General features: G+C 32.8%; 2 protein-coding genes across 3 annotated transcripts; both read right to left on the reverse strand.

The window, feature by feature from the left end:
• Positions 1-874: 874 nt before the first annotated feature.
• LOC107931574 (uncharacterized) lies at positions 875-1,901 on the reverse strand. The gene is made up of 2 exons (XM_016863494.2): positions 1,766-1,901; positions 875-1,688 (listed from the first exon to the last, which is right to left on the reverse strand). The coding sequence occupies exons 1-2, from the start codon at positions 1,866-1,868 to the stop codon at positions 1,240-1,242; spliced, it is 552 nt and encodes a 183-aa protein (XP_016718983.1). The 5' UTR covers positions 1,869-1,901; the 3' UTR covers positions 875-1,239.
• A 5,216-nt stretch (positions 1,902-7,117) lies between these two features.
• On the reverse strand, positions 7,118-15,946 carry LOC107931600 (polyadenylate-binding protein-interacting protein 3). Of its 2 annotated transcripts, XM_016863533.2 has the most exons (16): positions 15,632-15,946; positions 15,283-15,336; positions 13,056-13,211; positions 12,827-12,988; positions 12,572-12,708; positions 12,171-12,361; positions 11,410-11,587; positions 11,100-11,312; positions 9,937-10,064; positions 9,707-9,776; positions 9,488-9,521; positions 9,018-9,340; positions 8,708-8,851; positions 7,865-7,963; positions 7,721-7,771; positions 7,118-7,574 (listed from the first exon to the last, which is right to left on the reverse strand). In XM_016863533.2, the coding sequence occupies exons 3-16, from the start codon at positions 13,192-13,194 to the stop codon at positions 7,545-7,547; spliced, it is 1,899 nt and encodes a 632-aa protein (XP_016719022.2). In that variant the 5' UTR covers positions 13,195-13,211; positions 15,283-15,336; positions 15,632-15,946; the 3' UTR covers positions 7,118-7,544. The 2 variants fall into 2 exon arrangements, with proteins under 2 accessions (XP_016719022.2, XP_016719025.2); XM_016863536.2 differs by lacking the exon at positions 9,488-9,521 and having other exon boundaries at positions 9,018-9,245.
• Positions 15,947-16,891: the final 945 nt, after the last annotated feature.

Genomic DNA, 16,891 nt, shown 5'->3' on the forward strand with positions numbered 1-16,891 from the left:
TTATACTGTATTTGGATGTTTTTATTTTCAAGCATGAACTAATTTTCTAAATACATAAGGAGATGAACCCTATGATGAATTATGCCGTTTGATTTATATTTTTACACAATAAATACTTAGATTCTTTTTCTCAATTATGTGTGCTTAATTCTTAGTTTAGTATTTCTAGATTATTGATACATGTTTGATGTGCTTAAATTGAATGTTGAATAAACCCTGTTTAAGAATAGATCTTGCATAATTGAGTGGAGTTGCATGCAATCCTAGAAATAGGATGACATAAATCTATCAGATTAGAGTCAAATCTAATAGAGGAATCCATATCACGAGTTAGAGTCAATTGCTCTTATATTAGAAAGAGATACTAGCATAATTTACAAATTTTTACGAATCAAGATAGTGACAAATGAAATCTATGTGAATTCTTTCATGGGTATTGTTTCGCTTTTTGGTTGTTAATCGATTATTTTCCTGATTTGTTCTTTGTCGTGTTCGTTAGTTAATTTTAATTTTTAAATCAATCACTCGAATTATTCCGTTAAATAATAGAAAGACAGTAAGTACTAATACTTTTAGTCTTCGTGGGAATGATATATTTACTCACTATAGCTATACTATTAATTGGTAGGTGCACTTGCCTCAGTGTCAAATTTTTAATTAATTGCGTGGACATCAATTTTCATATTTTTGCCCATAATTTAATCTATGCGCTGGTTTTATTTATCCCAACACAAGAGTTTTTTCAGCTCACTCTGGCATCCAACTATCTTCTCTAGTAACGTTAATAATTCCTATTTTATTTGCTTCAAAAATTCTAACTTTTATTTCTCAATTTAGTACTATTCACGACTATGAGGGTTTTAGAGATATTACAATTGTAATGTAAATCTTTTTAAATAAAAATAGAGTGAGTTAATATAGTAGATAAACTGAAAGTTGTATCAAACCGACTAAAAAGATTTCTCAAAATCTTTCCTATTGTACATAGACTAAATTAGGGTTTTTGTAATGCCAATTTAGTGGTATTGACGTGTGTGGGTTTCAATTCTCTTGGTACCATGTCTATGATCCAAACTATGTGTGCAAACTTATCATCTTATCGGACCCTCAATATATAATTTCTAGGTTTTGATACATATAAAGTGAAGGGTACTATAAATACAAGAACTGGAGAACCTCACTTGCGTGGGTACAGACTAGAGCTAGTGTGACAGACATGTTAATTTACGGAAATCAGACTCAAAATGAAGCCAGTTGAAAATCATGAGATCTTTGTTGTATTGGTTGCTCGATTATTCCTTGACCTTTGGAGGGTGCTGGATTAGGTGGTGATCGTGCAGCAGCCACGGATTTAAACTCAAAATCTGGAGCCAACGAACTTTGGTGTATCGGCTGCTCAATCGTTCCTTGATGTTTTGATGGTGCTGGATTTGGAGATGGCGGTGATTTTGTGGTCTTTCCGAAGTTAGTAACCATGGAAATTAAACCATTGCATGTACTTCCCACACCACATGGTGTTTCTAGCTTTTGAGATGGAAGAGAATAGGCTGTCACTGGTGGCGATGGAACCACCTTTCCTTTGTCATCACCGTCATCATTCCCGGTTATTTCCATGGCGGTTTCAGTTGAAGTACTTATCCAAATATTCTTCCGTATTATCATCTCCATGAACTTGTCAACTGAATGTTCTGAAAAACAAAAAAGGTATTGATCAGATTAGCAGTTTTGATTCGCAATGTCACCGTAGTTTCTAAATTATTATTACCTGTTGGAAAGGGTCTAGCATGAGCAGTTGTTGGAAGAAAACGCAGAAGAAGCGCTGAACAAGTAAGAAGAAGAGAAGTAGTCGTGATAATTGCAGTAGCCATTGTTAAACCTCAATTATCGATATAAAAATCAAAGGTCATTACAACCCAATTTATAGGAAAATTTAAGGATTTCTTTTTCCCAGCAGATATTGGAAATCAGACGTGTCGTGTGAAATTGTCAAACACTGATCATCGGACCTTGTCCCTGGTCAAATACTGTCTACTGCAAAGACTTCAAGTTTGGTATATGTACACACATCTTTTGTTGTTTTAGCCTAAGACGAAGCCAAACGTGTAGGACCTTTAATAATTCATTTTAGCCCTATTACTATAATGGAATATTTGCATTTTTGGCTTCTCTTAAGAAATAATAATTCATTTTAAACCATTTTGACAAAAATTTTAACTCGACCCTTCAAGATGAAATTCTTGGCTTCGCACTTGGTTGCAACAACTCAAAAGATGGGGGTTTGAACGCACTTTTTTTTTTCACTTTAGAGGTTAGAGGGTTATGGATAGTTTAGACATTTGTTTTTTTGAACAAGTTAGTTTAAGCATTATATCATAAAAAAGGCTAAATATTTAATTGAGTTGCTGTCACGAGTCAACCATACACCAACTTAATTAAGTAATGACTAAAATATCATTATGGGTAAACTACAGAACTAGTCACTTATGTTTGAAATGTTACGTTTTAGTTACTTACATTATCGTTTTGTTACGAAGTGGTCACTCTACCGTTAAACTTCGTTATCTCCTTAACAATAGTCATATGTGACAGTCTAAATGCGTTTTAAATGCCCACTTGAATGTCCAGTTGCTGAAATGAAAATAAGTTTTTAATTAAATAAATTTAATTTGAACTGCCACGTAGGACATCCAAGCTGGCATTTAAAACCCATTTGGACTCCCACGTAGGACCGTCGTTAGGGACGTAACGGAGCTTAATGGTAGAGTGACCACTTTGTAACAGAACGATAACGTAAGTGGCTAAAACGTAACGTTTCAAACATAAACGACTAAAATGTAATCTGAGACAAACAAAAGTGATTATTTTTATAGCTTACCCTACCATTATGTGAAGGTGTTTTCGTCTTTTAACATCTTTGTTTTACCATTTCTACTAAAGCCTTGTTTATTCTTCATGTCAATTTATATAAATATATTAAGAATGAATGTGAAACAATTTTAAATATTTAAAAAAAAAAAGTGAATGAGTCATATGTATTTGTAAACAACAAATGAATGATTGTTTTATTGCTTTGTCTCAAAGCTAAAATGGTTGTTTATATTAAATCTCCATTGAGAAGTTGATCAAGTCTACTATAACTGCACCTACTATTACTGAATATTCTTCCTATTGACTACACACAAATTCTTTGGAGGAACGTGCTTGTTTATATTCCATATTTTACACGTGAAAACGTAGTAAAACTTTTTGAAGGAAAAAATAAACTTTTAAATCAAAGAAAAGTAATCGTCTAAACTCCATTTGTTTCACCGAAAATAGTTTATAAAAAATGGTTTCTCTTTTCCGGAAAATTAATATTTTTTAATACTTTAATAGATTTATTTAAAATATATTTTATTGTTTGACAAATGTCTTGAAAATATTTTGTAAAACATGAAAAACGAAAAATGGTAAAAACATAGAAGCAGAGACATGCTTAAAAACGTACGACAATAGAAAGGACTCAATTTATGAAAAATGTTTCTTTTACAGTAGAGAGGTTGAAGAAAAGATGAATGGAAAAGATGGTATCATTGCCTGAGTTATCGTCGTTGAAGAGGGAGAGGAGCCCGTGTCGGAGGTGGGTTGTTTCTTCGGCAGTGAAGACAATAAACAGAGTCTTATCAGTTTTGGAAATATCTTATTGAAAAAGATTTGATAAGACCTTTTACGGGAATAATGGAGTAAATTTATATTGACGAAAAAACCGTTTACGTTGACCATCCTATTTTATATGAAATAAACATTGAAAAAGGTTTGGTCCAATTTGAAAAATGAGTTTAAAATTTTGTTTTAGTTTGGTCTGGATAAAATTATTAAAATTTGAGTTCGGCTTGTCCGTATTTTTTTTATATTATTATATAAAAATACATTTAAAAAATATAATACATCAAATACATTAAAAACATTAAAATAAATGTTTACCAACAAATTGAAAGTAAATTAAAAAGTTTTTTTATACTTAAATAACACTAAGATAGATGCAATTTTATAAGCAAATGCTTTTAAAATAGTAGCAAACTTAACAATGAAATAGGAGTTATACAATACTCAAACAATAACAACAAAATAGTAACAATGTAATAACGAAACGGTAGCAAAACAGTGAAAATAGCAGCAAGTAGTTGTTTCTTTTATTTTGTTGGAAATTCGAGTCATGCCGGGCCAGACCTAAGCAAAAAAAAAATTTACTCGAGGTCCGACCCGTTTAAAAAATGAGCCTCCTTTTCTTTGTCCAAATCTATTCATACAATGAATTTCAAGTAAATATTTCACAATGTCCAAAATTGCCCACGCAACATTACTAATTTACAAGCTAAGACAATGGAAAGCGAACAAACTAAGAAGGATGGAGAGAATGCAAAGGATACAATAAGAGTTCAACATTTAACCAGGTTTCATCAGGACATGGGAAGGTCATAACAAGAGTTTCAAGAATATATAGCCCAAATGATGGAGAAGATGATGACTCTTACTCGAGGAAAAGAAGCTACAGAAAGGACAATCACTAGGGAAAAACCTTGATCTAATGAAAATAACAATGAAGATCCAATTTACCCACTTGGGTTTACTCCACCTCTAGCTCAAATGGCGCTTAATGCATACTAGTTTAGGATATTACACAAGGAAGAACAACCCTATGTTTGCTACTGCATGCTAGCACGATAACAGTCACCAAGCCAATGTCAATTTGCATTGAACCCAGGGGCAAGCCTCTTTAATCATGTTATCATTCCTAATCTTGACGACCAGTTAGAGCAAGAAAAACTACTAAGGAACATGTTGAAGCAAGAAGAAGACATGCGAGTAAAGGCAAGAATTAAGCTATCAAGGGCGTGGACTCTTTCGAGAATTTGGATGGAAACGAGTTAAAGCTTGGTCCCAAACAAAAACTTAAGGTCCTTGAATTTGAAAATATTATAGGAGCAAATTCTTGATAACTCACTGTTAGGCATTTGTGTTTAAGGGTGGGTTTGGATGGACGATTGGGTGCAGTGCGGTGCGTTTAGTTTACTTTTTGTCTCACGCTGTATCGCTACAGTACCTAATCTCACCGCCACCGCTATTTTTACATTAACCGCAGGTAAACACACCGCCCATCCAAACTCACCCTAAGTGTTGTAATTTCATCATAGTTTATCATTTATAGAAACTTTTAAACTAGTTATCAATGAAAATGAAATAAATCTCATTCATATTTCTTTGTTAGACTATCCATAATTAGTATGCAAGTCAAGCAAATATGGTTCATTGATTATCTAAGTTAAACAAATGAAAGGTTGCATAAAAATGATCTTTTGTATACAAAAGACTAACCATGAGATGATTATCATTAACTTGTCACCTTTTTTTATTAATAAGGGCATTCGGTCTTTGTTTTTGTTTATTAAATAATTTGAATAATAATAACATCCAAAAAATAGCATGACTATTCTGAATTGTCTTTAGTTAAGTATTATTGTGGGTTGATGCAACAATAATACATTGAGACTAGTATATGATTAATTAATGACAAGGTGTTGCCATTAATATGAGATGCCAAGTCAAATGCATGTGTACAAATTAGAGAACAATGTAATGGACCCACCAACCATGAGAATGCTTTTGGATTATTATGTGAAAGCCACTACAATTCTCATAGTGATAACGGTGTATGTTATCCTTAGACTTGAGGTCATCATAGTTCTAAACATAAGTAGTGGTATATTTTGATGTAGTCAAACATATTCCATAATTGGATGTACTATAAAGGCCATTGTTCGGTATACCTTACATAATGTGAGCGATATATTAGGCCCCCTATTAGAATTTAAATAAAAATGCATTGTCGTGGTCAAATGAGTCAATATGAGAAATGGAACTCATTTGTATATTAGTCTAATTGAGATTCAGGAAATAAAAAGATTGGACTATGTAAGTGTAGTTATTCTATGACTTGTGTTCAATCTAGATATCATGGATATAGAGAAAGACTACATAGTAACATTCCTTTTACAACTTGGGTAACAATTAAAGAGATTATATGTCATTTTTTTAAAACTTCCTTTTTTATCTTCTATAAAACATGTTGGGAAAGACAGCTACAAATCTCCAACATGGACCTGAATAAACTACAACACCATCATCCCATCTCTTAGCTGCAATTCATCTGCTAGCAGATTAGAAAAAATTTTGAATACAAGAGAAAGGACAGATCAAAAGTTGTTGGAAGGAAATTTTGGTGATAAGTTTGAAATCTGAAAAGTCTAAATTTCAGGAAAATTTGCAGTTGTGTCTGGCTTTTAGGGTTTTAAAGGGACATTAAAATGTGGTTTTGTTTCAAAGTTAAACGTGATGATCATGAGAATCTGAATATCCAAATTTGTTGTTATGCAAAGTGCATTCTCACTAACCACACCCTTATCCTGCCTCTCTGTTATTCCCATGCATTTCTCTTCTCATTTTATTCTATTTGTATGCAATCGTTAAAATTGGATTGATAAGATTAAAGATGGACTATCTAAAGATGACAAAGAAATGAAGCTTAAAACCCTAGGTTGCCTTGTCATTCTCTCATTGCCTTTGGGAGTTAAATGGTTATAACTCCCAAATTTAACTCTCAAAGTTCACATTTTCTCAATCTAACTCTTTTTTTTTTAGCTAAATTTAACTTACACCTTTTGAAAAAAAATTAATTTTAAATATGACAGCTGGACATCAACATATACTTCATACTTTAAAAGAAATTATGAACTTTTTATATATTTTTTTGAATTTTGAATATTTTTATAATTTTCTAAATCACTTGTTGATATAATAACATCATTAAAAATTTAATATTGTCAAATTTAGATAAATAATAATGATGATCAAATTGACAAAAGGAATATAAATGTTGATAGTTAAATTTGACATTATACCTATATATTTATTTATTATTCATGTATGTGATGTTATGAAGGATCATATCATACAAAAGATTAATGGATTATAGTAGGACCAAGATGGTGAAATTAATAATTTTAATAAAATTCCTGCCTTCTAATATTTATTAGATGTTTTAATCAGCCTTATTCAATCAATAGTACGACACTACCTGTCAATAAACAGCATCAATCTCTTTCACTATCAAAATTGTGTAGCCCAGCCCCCAAGGCACACACATACATCTCACCACATAGGAGTAAAACGCAACACTATCTTTGCACCACAAAACTGATACAATTCCAGTATTATCAAAGATTAAAAAACTATCCGATCAGACAAAGGTAGAGGTTGGTTACCAAAAGCTAGAAAATCCAAAGAGTCATGAGGGTTTATAAAATTATCCCCCACAAAACCAGTAAACACCATCCCCATCCCCCATATATATATATATATATAGGATATGGGTTCTTTCTTGGACCGGTAGGACTAGGCTTTGTTTTGTGAAAGAAAAAAATTGATCCAAGCAGCCTCCAAAAAGTTTTTATTCTTTGCGAGAATAGCAAGCAAGCTTCGGAGAAGGATTTCGACATACTTACTAGTTAATAATCCCGTCCTTTGTATTGCATTTCCTGCAAATCCGTTAGCTTCAGTTCTAAAAAGATCCCAGTTGCCTTGGAAATTTTATAACTTAGTAGAATGCTAACTTAAAAGAGTGTTACAACTATCAAGCCCGAGAAACATAAACCAAATTCCAGGAGTTTTCCGAACCACTTACAGGTTGGTAATACACCACTTGCCGTTGCCCAAGTACCATCTGCTGCCCATACTGCAGTTTTAAAACACCGCATATAAATAATAAATATGAACATTAGGATGGGTCAATGAAGATAATAATAATAAATTAAGGCAAAGGTTGCACCTGAGGTCCATTTGGATGAAAATATGCTTGCGGTGATTGTATTGGTGCCACTTGTGGGTTGAATATAACAGGTTGGTGCCCAGGAAAGGAGGGCCCAATCTGCAAAAGCCATATCATCGAACAACAATTCATAGGTAAATTAACGAGAATACATTTTGGATTTAAACAGAAGGAAATTCCAAAATGAAATTAAGCACCAGGTATAAGAATGAATATGACTACTAATAGTAATAGCTAAGATCATAAACCAAAAATTACCCTCATTTACTAAAATATATGTTGCTTCATCAAGTTCTATCCGGTTAAAGACCACAAAATACAAGATAATTTATGTAAAAGTTACACAGGTTGTAGCAGATATCCTATGGACCTGGAAAACAATATCATGCCTGCACAGATACACCTAATCTTAATTCAGGGGGTACTTTTTCCATATTAATTCTAATCAAACAAACCACCTAAACCATCAACCCCCGCAATTGCCCCAAAAACATAAAAGCCATTGAACCATAAATGCAACAAGGCATGGAAGGATTGGAAAGCTATGTTTCAATTCCTTTTACGGTTTCCCTGAAAGGGTTGTCATGATAACAGACAAGTGCTATTAAAGAATCAATGCACAGTACCAAAGCTCTCCCTAGTAGCTCAGAGGTCATGTCATAATTCAGAATTCACGTATTAGCTGATACATAAAACATAAGTAACCAAAGGGAAACATTAGGGAACAAGATTTATTCATTTCAGTCCACAACAACATCAGGAGTTTTTAGAATGGTAGACAAATGCACTTCTTGCTTGCAAAGTAGTGTTCATAAAAATTGTAATTACTTTTAAGCAACTTACCCCAAAACTAACAGGCATGTGCATATGTGGTAAAGGAGACATTTGTGTCTGATAGTAGAAAGAACCATCAGACACTGGGGATAGAGGCCTGACAGGTGTCTGAGATGGTGTGAAACTCTTTGCATTAGGGTTGAGTTTGAATTCCTGATAGAATTAAGCATGTTAGACGAGTGAAATGACAACCAAAAGAAAGTAACAAACCAGATTAAAATCTAAACAAAAGAGCACTCAAGACTCTTCAAAGTTCATAACTGTATACATATTGGAGTCGGTTTATTATGTTAAAGGGGAAAAGTTAAAGATAACAGACCTTTGCGTGGGGATTCAGTGTTGACTTCTCAGAGGACAATGAACCCATCGATGAACTCGGTGATAAGCCAAAGCCACCAGATGCTGAGACAGTACCAACATAATCTGAATTTGATGATGTAGAACTATCAGGTTGTCCATGGGAATTTGCAGAATGCATCTCACCAGTTGCTTTGCTAGAAGCTGGACCTTCCGAGAGCTTACCTGAAGAATTTGGCTTTTCACTAACCTTTGACAAAGCATTAGATGATGAATTAGTAGGATTTGCAGATCGTCTAGCTTTATCAGACCCATCAATTTTGTCATTCAATAATGACCCAGAATCTGGCAATAAAATTTGCTCTGTCAGTGCATTAAAATAATTAGCTGTAGCAGCAAGACTATGTGCAATTGAATGCGGTGTAACATGACAAAAAAGACAATTGCAATTGTTTAAGAACACCAAGCACCTAGATAGTAAAGCACACTCACCAACAGATTTTGACAATTGCAAGTCCTCAGATGGCTCCATTAATATGAACAGGAATTCAAACAGATAACATACATGTTAGAAGCATATAGACTAAAACTAGAAGCATAGAACAGGGAACTCCAGTGGAGATATAAATCAGATATGGAAGTTAAAGCAACAAAACAAGGCGCTCCATGTTCATTCTACAAGATTTGCTTATCTATGGAAAATCAACTTACAGACTGCTTTTCTGGAAACTCATTACCATCACTGCTTCCACCATGTTCACCAAGCAACTTGTCTCGGATCCTACATGAAGTGTTTAAATCAGGAAATATAAAGAGCTAATACAACATATCCTTAAACTAACTACTTTTAATATTGCTTTAAACAAACAGAAACAAGGAATCAGAATATAATCAGAAAACATAAATCAGGCTGGCATGTCCAGCGGAAAAAGATAAAATACCTGCTTTCACTGTCAGATACAGAGAAACTTTTAGAAGGGAGTTCAGATGCCAACTGTCTCGCCTGATCATTAGGTCGAGAGCAATTCAAATCTTCACTAATGGCTGCCTGGGAAGATGGTGCATCATCCTACAAAAAAAGAAAAAAAGGAGTATGTCATGATAGTAAAGGGTCACACAAAGAAGTAAAAACAAGCACAAGCAGTGGAAATAGAACTATCTTTTTATACCACTTTGCTCCTGACATGCAACAACTATCAGGAAGGTATAAAAAAAATCCTTCACTATTGTCCAACCTTAAAATTGAAATAACCATCAAAGTGCAGAGAGAGAATATTATAGTTAGGGAAAGCTATAATGAAAGACAAGTTTTGAGAAGAAAAACTTAACAATAGTGGCACAGTTAAGCAAGCACCCAAAAGTTGAAGAAAATTCTTTAGCCACAAGATCCATTGCACAAAATTAATCAACCTTGCACAAGAGTATTATTTGAGTAAAGAACAATTAGTAAGATGTATTGCTCACCATAAGATCCAATAATTTGTTTTCTTCATGAAAAAAATCAAAATTCAGGATAGTTCTAGTCTTGTTATTTTCTTTACACTCCTTTGGAGTATTGGCAGTGCAAACCTATTTAACACCCATATATTCCTTTCCATGGAAAAGAAAACATTTTTGCCAAAATGTGGAGCTTGAACACAAATCCTGAGCAACATGGAACAGAATAACCATTCCTCTAGCTATATCTACCCTCAACATAACATAATATTCATAAAAAATAGAAAGAAATGTAATTCTACACAATACAGCTTCAAAGAGAATATCAAATTTCCAGATCATAGAACAAGCCGTTATGCTTACATTAAGAAGATATGTTTTTACAACATTTATAGCCCCTAAACTTAATAAAATATATACAGAAGCCATTGAGTAAGAATTCATTTGAAAAGGCACAGTGCATTAGAATATAATAATCTCCTAGAGAACAGATAAGCTAAGGTCAAATTGTTATCTTATGTGTATAATCTCCAGCAAAAGTAGCCTGAAAATGAAATATAAACAACCTAAAAATGGTCAAAATTTTAGACACGACTAATCATAATATGGATTTGCATTCAAAAAAGAAAAAACTAGAATAACTCAAATTCCAGAGGTCAATAACTACCACTAAGGAAGAGCTTGATGGCATTCGAACTCCATCAGTGCTTCTACTAAGAGAATCATATGAATCTCCAAATGTCTCAATATTGTGGGAATCCAACAAAATGTCCTCTTCTTCTTCATAACCACTATCATCAACCCCTCTACCCCTGTAGACCGACGAATATCTCATCTCCTCATCGATATCAAAATCATCATGAAGATCAACACCTCTCTCCTATAAAAATTTCAATATGAAAGCATGAGGAAACTTCAGAGAAAATAACAAAGAAAGAATCTTAAGAGGCAAACAATGGATATTAGGAAAATCCTACCTCAGCTAAATGAAGGTCTTGGGTGTCCTCACCCTCGATCTCTCTTGCTATTCTCATTGCTTCCTTCTCCAATTCCCTCGTCTGAGGACCTCTCTCAAGTTTTGTCGTGTAAAGTTCCTCATTGAAAGTACTTTTTACACCAAATAGTTTTTGATTGGTTTCAAACTGATCCCAGTTCCTAATAGTACAAGTACATATATCAAGACAATGCTAATCTGACAAAGTGGAACATTAAAGATATCAAGTGAAATAAATAAATAAAAGCAAAACACATAATGACAATCAAATGTCAAGCTTTCAGCAAAATACTAGCATCTCCTTTCTACCTACCCCTGGCAACTAAATCAGACTCTAATTATCAAGAATATAAAGAATATAAAATTTCTTGACAAACTAGATTACCATAACGAACTTGAAGTCACAAAAATCACCTCCATATCAAACTTATGTTGCATAAATAATTATCGAAATAGAATGTTTTTGCTCATATCCTTTATTCTTTCAATAAGAAAGCCAATAAACAACATTTATCTGAGTACTATCTCATCCAAAATTCCTAACATCTTTTTTCCCAAGCAATTTATTGAAGGGAATAACAAGCAAGAGAATTAAAAACATAGGAATCGAGTCCGATATATAGAACCCAGAGACTGCAATATAAATAATAAACACAATTTCAGTCAAGTGGGATGAAGTAATTAAGCTCTGGAACCATAAAACTATTGTAAGACATTTTTGAAAGGAGAGAACTTTATCACAACCTATTCCATGGTCCATCAAAAATATTTTCTAGCTCAGGACACTGCAGATCATCTTCGTCAGGAACCCAGGGCTCCAATTCCCTCTCAACCTCAACATGTCGGGACTGTGATATTGCAGAATCTATCAAAATCTCCTGATGTTTTTCATTTTGGGGCTCACTTGCAAATCCATCCCTGGTTACAGCCACATCCTGGAATCATTTTTAAATAGTCAAATTAGTAATACCAAAATGAAAGATGAAATAAGTCACATTTACCAAGTTTCAAGTACCATTCACAATTATCCAACTGAAACAAACTCTTTAAACGTATGAAAGTCCCACGCAGACTACTTGAACTTTTATCTTTCAATAGTAACTGGACTAGGGATGGAACTCCGAAGAAAAGAAAATTAGCCAAACCTTTGCTATAATTTGCACAAGTTCTTTGTCAGGTATAATTAAAATCTTTGAGGGTGCCTTGCTAACAAACTCTGTAGTAGCCTTGTAACCACACAAAGTACCATCTTTTATCAAGCGAGCCATTTTCAAGATGATTCCTAAATGAGCAAGTGGATGTCAAGATTATTTGTTTTATTTCAAAGGGAACCAAGGCCAATTTGCAATGCTAATTACACATGCATAATTAGTACAAAGAAAACAGATAATGGACCATACCAAAATCATTTTCTGCATCAGTTGCATGAAATATTCCAGTGTAAATTGATCCGCTTTTCACATGGACTTCCACCGGATGCCCAATAAGACATGTTGTCAGATAAACTAACCGATCACGGGAAAAACTCTCATTACCTACAGTCTTCCCAACAGCCAGTGCACCTATACCAAGTAGTATTAGATGAAGGGTAAAATTCAATAAGAGATATTCAGATTAGAAAATGTTCACCTGTAGTTTGTATTCTGCCTTGATTGGATTTTCCCAGCTGCATCTTATTCTCCAACCTAGCCCCAACCTCTCTATCACCTCTTTGACGGCCAAATCCATTAGCAGAAGATTTTGGAAACACAACTTGTTGCATATTCATCTCAGAAGAAAAAGAACCTGAAGGAAAAGCTCTTAATTAATTCAATACTCCCAAAATCCAATCCTAAAACACTAGCACTTAATTTTTCAACTTATGTATTAAGAAACCTAAAACCATTAAATACAAACTGCACCAATAAAAGAGCATATCTCCCCTATCTCGTAATTGTTCCATAAAACCCATGTACAAAAGCATTCGCATTTATATAATGAAAAAGGTGCCTTTACTAGGCAGCCATACCAGTGCTAAAATTTCTTGTTTCTCTTTCAGTCAATCTCATTCACCATAAAAGTTTATCTTTCAGACCGTATTGAGCTTTCAACAATAAACCAAATACTTCATCCATACATTGTTAATCCAAAACTTTCAGACTAGAAATGTAACTTAAACCTCTTGGGGTAACAACAATAAAGGACCATCTTAATAAATTCTGCTTGTTATATGTTTACAATGTAGAATTCTCATCATGTATTCAAAAGACAAAGTCCAATCCTGATCTTCATGAAGAAGTTCAAAGAAATATATAACCAATCTAAGCCTACAAGTGAACCCCAACAGCTTTAGGCATCAAAGTGATAAAGCTGCTAAAGCAGAAATTATTATTTTCTAGCCTAGCAAAGGTTTTCGTCTTTTAGATCACTTGAACAAAATCCAAATGCGAAATACAGCAATCAAGAGAAATCAAGGTTAGCATATGAAGTCAGAAATTGGTTGAGAATTGAACACAAATGATGCAACCAAAACCTCACAAAATCAGCAGGGCTCTTAATCAACTTGTGAAGGATACCAGACCACATATTTTAACAATACTCATGCTTGAAATGATTAAGTGCACAAAACTTTTGTGGTTCAAAATTTCAAAAATATTTGGCCTTAGAGACAAATGCATGTTCCCTAACCAACTAATGATCAAAATGTCAAAACTAGGCGATATACAGCCCAAATGGAGAAAATATTTGCCATCCTTTAGTTAGAAGTTGACAGACTGCACAGCCATTAGCAATTAGCTAGAAACATAGCTTCCAAAAACATGTGCACTATAGCAGCAAGTTGAACTTAAGCAACATCAACATTTGAAATCTTATGTCTAAGGAAGTTATTAGAACTGATAAAACTATAAACCAGGGATTTAAATTGCAGTTATGGTCACATTTTCAGTCACGTCGCATTTATCACTATTGTAGGTCTGAGGTTATCACTATCATTACCTAACTGCAGTCGTGAGTTTTGTATTTATTTATGCATAATTTATTGTAAAATTTAATAATCATACAATCATAAAAGAACTTTATTTCATAATTTTTAAAATATTCTACGATATTTTATTTGATTTAATATTTTTATACATTAACATAAATAAACATGAAAATGAATTGAGTTCTTTTGAAATTTATACTATCTAAATAATTCTAAAAATATTATATTATATTTTACATTTATAAAAATATAAATATGCCTACCATCCTTAAAATAAATATAAAAATACATAAAAATAGAACCATTAAGATTTTGTAAGTATTATAACCCTTTCTTTCTATTTTCTTTTCTTTCTTTTCTTCCTATTTTTCCCCCCTGGCCTTAACTTTCTATTTCATTCTAGGTTTTTCCTAGCATGTGTCCCTAAAAGACTAAAGCCTAAAACACCTAAATCTTTCCATGTAACATTAATTTCTTTGTTTTCTTTAATTCATTTCATTTTTTACCTTGCATTTATCTTCTTCAACTTCTCTCCATCTTATTGCTAAGAGGACTCTAACAGCAGCACTCTCTCTGCGCTTTATTTTCTTTTGTAATTTAACATTCAGAATTAGCCTGAAAACGGGAATAGTGGGCCATTATTGCCGCTGTTCGCCACTATTTGCAGCTACTGTTTTGATTTAAATTCACAACCACTTTGGCAAGTGGTGGCCTCTATACCACTATTTAGGCGCGCTATTTGAAACCCTGACTATAACCTCTTCAATATAAACGAATAAAACTATTATAAACACCAAGTCCAATCAAGACTTTACTACTTAAAACAAAACTAGCCCTATTCAATAACCAGAAGAACTTAACAGCCTACTCCAGAGGAAACAAGATAGCTACCTTGTTTATCAGTGACACCGGCAAAATCTTCTAGAGAATCTTGATAAAATATACCTGCATCACAAAGAATTACCGAAAATCAAAGATCAATGCCAGAAACGCAAATTGTGTCAACTAAGAAATCAAAGAAAATCAAATCCAAGTAAGATATAAGCATCAACACAGAGTTAAAAGAATATAAATATTACATACAAAAAATTACTGAAATAAAGAAATTTCACATCTAAAACCCTATATAATAGCAGCCAGGATTAAGGACAGAACTGCTAAAAGCATTCGCATTAAAAAAATCAACAAGAAATAGAAAAAAACTATAATAAAACAAATTAGAGAGAAATAAAAAGAAAACCTTAAAAGAGAGATAGGGAATGGTATCCTTAATTTATTAGGTTTAATTAACCGGCAAATTTGGCTGGAAAACGATGATTATCAGAGTTCGGAGGAATGTGACTTGGACTCAGTGAGTTAGGGCTAACATGTGAGGGTTTTAAAAGAAAAAGAAAGAAAGAAGAGATAGATCGAAGCTGGAGAGTAAGGGAGAGAGGGCTAGCGATTGTGATCGAGAGAACAACTGGAGAGAGTTTCAGATATTATTAGATTTTGATTTTCAAGAGAATAGGGGTGAAAATTAATAAAAGAAATATATGTATGCATTTACGACGGGAAAGCGGTGATGGTTCTCTCTACCCGGCTGTATTAACGACGTAAATCGGTAAATGTACCAGGGAAGCCCCTGTATTTAGGAACAGATTACATTTCGGCCCTCTACTAAAAAAATGGGCAAATTAACCCTTATGTATTTCGAAACGTGTAAATTAACCTTTCCATTAAATTTTATATGTTAAATAATAACGTGAAATGTTAATTTGAATAATTAATTATTAATTTAGTCCCTAAACTATAACTAAAATATCACTTTGATTTTTTTAAAATTAATAGAGGAGCTAATTTGCACGTTTTAAAATGTATAAAAATCAATTTATCTATTTTTTAGTAAAAAAGTCAAAAATACATTCTACTGCGGGGGACTTCTCTTATACTTTTACAGACATAAATTCTATACTTCTACAGTTTTGCTTTATTTTATGGTAGATCACCCGTTGATTATTCAAATATTAGTATCCCATTGCAGGACTGTGTTTTCTAAATTTATTATTATTTAAATAATAATATATTAATTAAATTTATTGATAAAATCATATTTGAATTATTTTGTATTTTATTAAGTTATAAAATTAGTCATACAATTATTAGTATGTTTCTATTTTGGTCACCAAATTATAAAAAAAAATCAATTTTATCACTATGTTTTAGATTTTTTTTTTTGGTCACCCTATGTTAAATGGTTATCGAAAGTGGCATATTTAATATTCAATACTTACACATTCTATCAATTTGATCCTAATTCTAATTCAATAAATTTAACTCTCTACATTTATAAATTCTATCAATTTGATCCTTAAACACATATAATTAAATATAGGATAAACTACCTAAATAGTCACTCGATTATTTATAATGTTTTAGTTAGGTCACTCGACTTTAAAAAATTACAAAATATGATTCAAATTATCAATTTTATTTTGACTACATTTCCGTTAAATCACAA

The sequence above is a fragment of the Gossypium hirsutum genome, chromosome D04 (assembly GCF_007990345.1).
Source record: "Gossypium hirsutum isolate 1008001.06 chromosome D04, Gossypium_hirsutum_v2.1, whole genome shotgun sequence".
NCBI classification, from domain to species: domain Eukaryota; kingdom Viridiplantae; phylum Streptophyta; class Magnoliopsida; order Malvales; family Malvaceae; genus Gossypium; species Gossypium hirsutum.

Bases quoted from the DNA above. Each gene is read 5' to 3' on its own strand.
- LOC107931574 (XM_016863494.2), bottom strand. From the start codon at position 1,868: ATGGCTACTGCAATTATCACGACTACTTCTCTTCTTCTTACTTGTTCA. The intron at 1,689-1,765 runs GTAATAATAATT...TTTGTTTTTCAG, and splicing joins TGCTAGACCCTTTCCAACAG to AACATTCAGTTGACAAGTTC.
- LOC107931600 (XM_016863533.2), bottom strand. From the start codon at position 13,194: ATGAATATGCAACAAGTTGTGTTTCCAAAATCTTCTGCTAATGGATTT. The intron at 12,709-12,826 runs GTATGGTCCATT...TTGCTCATTTAG, and splicing joins TGATGCAGAAAATGATTTTG to GAATCATCTTGAAAATGGCT. The intron at 10,065-11,099 runs GTAGTTATTGAC...CTTTTTTTGTAG, and splicing joins CATCAAGCTCTTCCTTAGTG to GATGATGCACCATCTTCCCA.